We start from the raw sequence: 8,367 nt of genomic DNA, 5'->3' as shown, positions 1-8,367 counted from the left end.
TTTACATATCAAATAGTGAAACCGATGCGAATAAAAAAGTTAAGGAACTACTAACAAAGTCATAAAATATCATTATTGTCTCCATTTTGCATCACTCTGGAAGGCACACCGACATAAAATATATACATTTTGCATTAATTACCATAACAAGTCATCAATAAGGCTACATTTTGTCTAACTTGACAATTTTGTACACCTTCAAAGTTAAACTGAGAAGGCGACAAATTTTCTAGTTAATATGCTTTTAGTTTTAATTGTAATGTTATCATTCCTTTCATTTTCTAAACGGGGTAGATTTTGTCTTTTTTTTTTAAGCATATTAAGCGTTACAAAAAGATAAAAAAGAAAAGAAAAAATCTACTTAAGAAGTCACACCTTACTAATTATATCAACTTATAATTAAGAACACATAATCTAACGGTTGTCCATATATTTAAAAATTTAATTTATTCCAGACTCAAATGAATTTATTACTATGAATTTCCATTAATTTAATGTACTAAAGAAGTTTAATTAATTAAGGGAAGTAGAGCAAAGCAAATCCAATAAAATTTGCCATAAAGCAAATAAAAATTTGAAGAAAAAGAACTCAAATTCCCCAAACTCAAAAACGTAGTGGGAAATTTGAATTTTTCGCCGAAAAAGCCCAAAAATTCAAATCTCTATACTCAATTCTCATTGGTCCATTTGAAAGCGCCACGGATCGCTAAAGTAAATCATCAACAACCGTCGATCAAATATCAATCCGACAGCTCACGTTCTCCCAACACATTCGCCAGTTCCTACTGCGGTATAAAATGCAAACCCTCAAAGACGATCCCACTCAAACCCATTTCTCACCCAATCATCTCCGACATCTCTCCGGCGAGTAAAAGCTTCATTTTCTTCACCGTAAAACACTCAATCACAATCCAATGGAAACAGGCAGCAAGGCTAAGAAAGGCGCAGGTGGAAGAAGAGGAGGCGAGAGGAAGAAGGCAATTTCTCGCTCCGTCAAAGCCGGACTACAGTTCCCCGTCTGCCGTGTCGCTCGTTATCTGAAGAACGGAAGATACGCTCAGCGTGTCAGTGCCGGCGCCCCCGTCTACTTGGCCGCAGTGATGGAGTATTTAGCCGCTGAGGTAACCGAATCGTCGTTTTCCCTCGTCTTCCTCATCCATCTCTGTCGAATCGCCATTTCGTTGATCCTAGATTTTTCGATTTACAGGTTCTTGAGTTGGCTGGAAATGCCGCTAGAGACAGCAAGAAGTACAGGATCATTCCAAGGCACGTTCTATTGGCGATTAGGAACGACGAGGAAATTGGAAAGTTGCTCGCCGGCGTAACTATTGCTGGCGGTGGTGTTCTTCCGAAGATCAATCCAGTTTTGTTGCCAAAGAAGACGGATAAGGGTACGAAAAAGCCGAACGACCTCATAGACCGGAAAATCTCCATGGAATGCAGCTCAACTGATGAAAGTACAGACTTAGGGTTGGGTGAGTGTTGTAATTTATGAAGGTGTTTTGGATTTGTTCTTCAATGGTTTTTTTGTGTAGACGAAGCAGAATTAGGAATTTTGGAATGCAATACTGTCTTCGATAAGCAGAATTAGGAATTTTGGAATGCAATACTGTATTCGATAAGCAGAATTAGGAATTCTGGAATGCAATACTGTATTCGATAAGCAGAATTAGGAATTTTGGAATGCAATACTGTATTCGATAAGCAGAATTAGGAATTTTGGAATGCAATACTGTATTCGATAAGCAGAATTAGGAATTTTGGAATGCAATACTGTATTCGATATTTACAAGCGAAGAATCAATCAGATGACTTGCAATATTGTTGTTAGGAATTTTGGAATCTTGTTATGATCATTGAAGAAACATATTTTATTGCTATGTTGAAATAGAAAGATCAATGCATACAGTCATCTGTTTCTTGAATGTTTGATATTGTATAAACAAAGATGAATCCAACAAAATCTGGTGTAAAAATCATAATTCATATTAAGAGGAATAAGAAAACTCAGATCTAGTGAAGATGAAGATGTTGTATAGAGGAAGAGGATGGTTATTTGGAAAAGATGATGGGGTAAGAGGAAGAAAGAAGAAATCATGAGAGAAAAAGGAAAATGAAATAGAAAAAGAAGTAAGAGAAAACCAATAAAATGAATTGAGAAAAAGAAAAAAGAAACCAATGAAACAATTGAGAAATAGAAACAGAAGAAACTATTTTTTTTATTCTAATAATTTCTTATAAGATGAGAAATGATTCTATTTTTTTTAGAACACGGAATAGAGAACATTAACAAACACTTATATTTCTTAAAAAATGAGAACAAAAGTAGAAAACACAAAATGAGAATGTTACTAGATGAGTCCTTATTTGTACATCTTTGATCGCCTTGTAAAATGAATTGGCTACTCCTGTTGGCATGTGTTTCTCTAAACAATTCCACATGGTCCACAGACTGCTCTCGTTGTTTAGCGAGCTCCAGTTGTCATTGTAGGAACGACTTGAACCTGTTACTGTGGTTGTAAGTCTGTTTCATAGTAGCCTTGTTGGTCCTTGATTGCTCTTACATGCAAACAATCATAATATTACATCCAAATAACGAAAATGAAGTAGCGTGAAGTAAAAATAGAAAATGTGCATCGCCTGAAATTGTTGAGTCAAGTAATTGATGAAATACAATACATGCATAGTGAAATTACGGATCAAAATTACTCTAACTGCCACTAAACTATTTTAGTGATTAACATGCATAACAATTACCACAATTAAATGAAACCAGAGTTGATAGAAGTCATACCTTTGTAGCTTCTTGATTCCTTGATATCTCCTCACAAACACGAACTTGGGACCACCACTAAAGTTTACCGGTTATTCTCCACACTTAGAATTGAGTTGTGGGACCTGTTAAGTGAAGGAAGTAGGAAGAAACAAGATGAAAATTGGAGGGAAATACTTAGGGTTGAAATTTTTAGAGAAAAATATGTTAAAATATTTTGTAATTCAAAATTACAAAAATGATAAAACTTTTTCACGATTTGAAAAAAGAAATTATTTATAACCTTTGCATGTAATTAGTTAGTCAAATCTCAACACTTAGCATTTCATTAACTATTAGTGAAAATTAGTGGGTTAGGTGTCTACATCTCATGTAGTCACATATCCTACTAGGTGTTAGTGAAATTATCCAATAAAATAGGCAATATGGTCATTTGACCATTTAAGTCAAAGTCAAACTTTGATCTTTCAAGTATAAAAAATTAGCATTTTGACTTTTTACCATTTTATCCATCTTAACTAATTTTGACCTTCTGAGCATGAATCCGTATTCATTTTCTGAAATTCAAATCACATTTGAATATAAAGTCGATCAAAATTTGACTTTTCAAAATCAAAAGTCAACATTTTAACTTTTTACAACTTTGATCATTTCTATCAATTCCAAGCTTCCGAATATGAATCCGTATTCATATTTTTAATATTTAAATCATATTTAAATATAAATCTCTATCTCAAACTTATAACTGACGGCTATATCAAATATATTTGTCGATTTCTTTCTCTTTACTTAATTTGAACAATTCGAATTATTCCAACATATTGTGCTAAGTTAATTCCATATGAGCTAATAGGAGAACCTAATGGACCTATAGATTGTGGATTCCAACGATTAAAGGTTAACTAGCTAAACTCTTTTAGACTAAGCTAATCAACATTTGTTAACTAATGAGTCATTCCATTAAAGTCTTGTAGATGCACTCCCCTCACTATAGATATATTTGTGTTCATTTGATATAACCACGATCATGGTATTCACAGGTTGTTGTAAACTCGACTGGGTCAAAATATCGTTTTATCCTCGAGATTACATTTTGCTTTTTAAGTCCCACTGATTCACAATTGAACAATTGAATTAAGGTCCAACCTATAAACCGAACCCCTTTCCGGTCAGTGAGAAAGTGGAACCCCATGTTCAAATCTTAGATTCAATCCTTAAAAGGACAACCTATCTACTAACCCTAAAACGAGTAGAAGTGAATTTTGTCTTGCACCCTATGTCCCTAGTCATCTATCCGGTCCTACCTTTGAAATGGGAGGCTTATTGGGTCAGCGTCATTGAGCTGCCCTCACCTATGCAAATCTAAGGATAATTCCGTGTAAATAGAAGTTCATAGTTAGCTCATAATTAAGATTAAATTATCTAGATTATCAATAATAAAAATAGTCAGTTTTATATAGTCACGATGTGATAACTTAAAAGTGATTATTTCATGGTTCCAATCTTATGTAAACTCTTTATATAGGATGCATGTCCTCGTTTCCATGTCTCTACATAAACGATTTAGGATCACATCGTTTATACTAACTACAAAGCGGACCGCATCCATAGTGTCTTCAGAACAAGGTGTCCAACCTTATTATACACTATAAACCATTTGAGCTATATACTTGAGCTTGATCCATTTATGTTTCTACATAAAGTTTAAGTCTACACACTAAATATCCTCATAACCTTAGCTTATTGGATTCAAGATTATAATATTTTTATTTTTACTAATAAGTCTTTAATAACCATTTTATTGAATAGAATATAATTTAAACTACAAACTATGAGTTTTAGAACATAAATTTCAATATTAAAGTCGTTATATGAAAATCTCCATTGAAAGCGGCTTAAAGGATGGAATTAGTGAGTTAGGGTTGGATGAGTACGAATGTTGTAATTAACTATGATGGGTATTTTGGATTTGTTCTTCAATGGTTTTTTTTGTAAGCGTAGAGGAAGAAGAATTAGGGATTTGGGGAATGCAATACTGTATTCGATATTTACAAGCGCGGAATCAATCAGATGACTTATTATGTTCTTCATCTTCAACAAGTTGGTTTTGTGATAATCTTGTGTTCATTTGATGTATTTAAAAGAGTTTAGCCATTGGTAGAGAATCTAAAATAAAATTAATTAAGATTTGAATGAAACAATAATCACAAGGAGAATTGAAGAAACTGATTTTATTGCTATGTTGAAATAGAAAGATCAATGCATACAATACCTAATATTACTTACCTAAAACTATAAACAAAGTCAATTAAAAAAAAACAAACCCCAACAAAATCTGGCTTCAATATTGCTTTTGATCCATTCTTACCTGTTACACAAATAATTTTTATGTTAAAAAAAACTTGTTATTAAAGAATAATAAATATTTCAACAAAACACACACACACACACACACATTTGTAGAAATCTGACGTTAAAGAACCTGACGTTGAGTTTCCACCAATCTTGTATTTGTAGAAATATCCATCATTCATTCTCAAGTCAAAATTCAATCGACACCTTGCTGCCAAATCATATACACACACACACACATATATTATCTTTTCAGAATCAAAGCCCTCAAATAATATAGATATTACAAATTAGATTTAGCCTTTGTAATCATTTTGATCGTCTTTTTTTGAGTGTTTATAAACAATTTTTTTTTTGTAAATACTTAATTCAATCCAAATGCAACTCTAAGCTTATAAACACATTGTTTGACTCTAATTTTCTTTATTTTTTTTATTTACTCCTTATCTTTGTTTTAAAAAACTGACTTAAATTTCGGAAATTGAAAAAAAAAATGTTTAAAATGATACAAAATATTATAAAAAGTGGGAAAATAAATAAGCTAAAATTTCAAAAACAAAAAATTGATACGTTTATTAAGCACACACAAATATAGACACATAATTCAGTACAGATTACAAAAGAAAATTGGTAAAAAGTTGATGTATAAACAAATAGATACAGTATAGGAATATTTGATATTACTAATAAAGAAAAGATAATGCTTAACATTCAAGATTATACAATTCAAAAAAAGAAAAAAAAAAAACTTAAGAGATAATAATCCTTACGTAGAGAAAATGCAAGGAATAGGTGGAGATGTTTCATAACCATATGGACGCTGAAAAATAACAAAAGAGATCACTATAATCAAGCTTAGGAAAAAAAACCAAATTAATTAAGAAATAAATGAATATATAATGTATATACTCTTTTATATCCCAAGTGGTTTCCACATTTGACAGAACAAAGACATATAGATAACTCAACACCACCACCATCTTCTTCATTTCTTTGAGACGCAATTTCCACCACATTAACACTACAAATTTCCACAATAAATAATAATAATAATAATCAGCATCATCGAAATTAATTAGTTTAAATAGGAAGAATGAATTAATATGGTCTTACGCGGAAGTGAAGTATAACCCAGTACAATTATTACCAAAAGAATGCTGGAAAAAGAAAGAGAGCGGCCATTGTTAGGGTTTAGAAGAAAAATATGACAGAAATTAAAGAAAAAGAAAGAGATAAAGATTAGGAATTTATTGATTATTATTACGTAGGAAAAACGAATATCCGTATTTGTATATGAAGCGACGAAAGTTCGGCAAGTGGAGCAGATGACGTGAGTTTTTACTGAATCATCTTTTTCAACAAGAAATAATCTCCCCATTTCTTTACACTGAATTTTTCTTCTTCTTCTTTTCTTTTTGGCCTTCCGAGAGATTCTTATTTATAGTTTAGTTTTTATTTTAGAGTTATCTAATTAGTTAATAGTCTTATTTGCTTGTAAGACTATAAACGGTGGCTTTTTTTTCTTTTTTTCTTTTAATCATATTTCAATACAACTTTGGTCCTTTTGAGAGAATTTCTTTTATGTTGGGTTTAATTTTGTTTTGGTCATGAATTTGGCCTAAATACCTCAACCCGTTGCATCATATTACTATTTTGGTTGACAAATTTGGGAGCTGGCAAGTAACAAGTTGTTGTTTAAGAGGGTGCGGGACTAACCTTTTGGTTCCATAAGACAAAATGTTGACAAATCACTTGGATGATGAGACAATGGAGATCTTGGTGGGGTGATTCATGATCATTTGGTACCAGTTCTCCTTGCTATGACGTGTTACATCTCTTGTTGTAGAGGGATGAAAATACTTGAGTCATAAACTCTTTGTCATAAAGGTACTTTGAGACACCCGCATATAGGTGGAATGTGAATGAGTTAGATATCTAACAAAAGTCTTTTTCTTTTTCTTTTTTTCTTTTTTTGTTAAAGATGGCGAAAAATTTGGCATTGGTTTAGAGGAATGTCACATTTTCCCACATTTAATGATCTCACAATACTTTTGCTCACAACCTAGTAACAAATGTCTTGAATGAGAGAATTTCTTAATATCCTTCTCTTCTCCTATTATGAATGGTTTTCATTACTTATATGATCTTGTGGTGTTATTCTTTGGGTGTCTTCTCTTAAAATGATGTGCCTTTTATAAAATAGGACAAAATCTCATTTTGGTCCTTGCTTATTTAATTTCAATATTTCTACTTTTTAAAATTGATAAATAACAACAACATTCAGACAAGTATGTGAATATGTTTTTAAAATTTAGGGTGAAAAATGGTAATGACAAAATTCATTATAAACTACTAATTAGGACTTATTATTTAAGAATGAAAAGAATTAAACGAAGTCTATAATACAAGAACAAAAATGATAGTTTAACTTATAAAAAAAAAATGTTTTAAATTCAGGGATAGCTTAAGTTTGAATATTGTGAAGTAGGGAATAAATAAAAGAAATAACAACACTAAGTATTATTGATTGGTATCAGTACAAAGAATATTTCACTCGCCGCAGGCCAATTTGCTGCTGTGGCGCCCAGCGCATTGACAACTAATACCATTTTAGTGTCAATAATGCTCATAGGAATCTACCTATAATTTTATAATATTTTAACTGACCTATGTAATTTATCGATAATTAATTAGTAGTTATACTAAACTTTAAACTGTAAGAGATTCAATTGTTCTATTTTTAGATGTTTTTATTAAAAAATAATTGTATTCGATATATAAGGAAATAGAGCACTGAATTTCTTTTAGTTGAATTACAAGGGTAGATTGTAACTTCCATATTTGTATCTACTTGTTTTATGATTTTTTTTTTATATAGTTTGTATAAAATAGGCCATTGAAAAATATGAAGATTTTCAATCTAATGAAACCATAAAATTTTGATTTTATATGTAAGGAGGGAAGAGATAAAGTTTGAAGTAACTAAAAAAGTATTTAGAAATTATTAAATTTGAATTCCTTATCATTTAGTATATTATAATTGAAAGGTGGAAGTAAAAAAAAGAAAAAGAAAAAGAAAAAGAAAAAGTTGAAAATACAGCGTAGCATAAACCCACTACTACACGTGGCATTGAATATACAGAACAGAATGAAGGACAGGTGTCATTAGATAGTTGGAGAGAATGAAGGGACTGTTCCGTCATTTCATTTCCATCCTCTTAAGAAAGGGAATAAAGTCCGAG

General features: G+C 31.3%; 1 protein-coding gene across 1 annotated transcript; it reads left to right on the top strand.

The window, feature by feature from the left end:
* The first annotated feature begins 802 nt into the window (after positions 1-802).
* Positions 803-1,894, top strand: LOC101211031 (histone H2A-like). The gene is made up of 2 exons (XM_031888305.1): positions 803-1,121; positions 1,208-1,894. Exons 1-2 carry the CDS (start codon positions 915-917, stop codon positions 1,493-1,495), a joined length of 495 nt encoding a protein of 164 aa, XP_031744165.1. The 5' UTR covers positions 803-914; the 3' UTR covers positions 1,496-1,894.
* The last annotated feature ends 6,473 nt before the right edge of the window (positions 1,895-8,367 follow it).

This window comes from Cucumis sativus, chromosome 6 (assembly GCF_000004075.3).
Source record: "Cucumis sativus cultivar 9930 chromosome 6, Cucumber_9930_V3, whole genome shotgun sequence".
NCBI lineage: Eukaryota > Viridiplantae > Streptophyta > Magnoliopsida > Cucurbitales > Cucurbitaceae > Cucumis > Cucumis sativus.
This window is presented reverse-complemented; position numbering and strand designations above follow the sequence as displayed.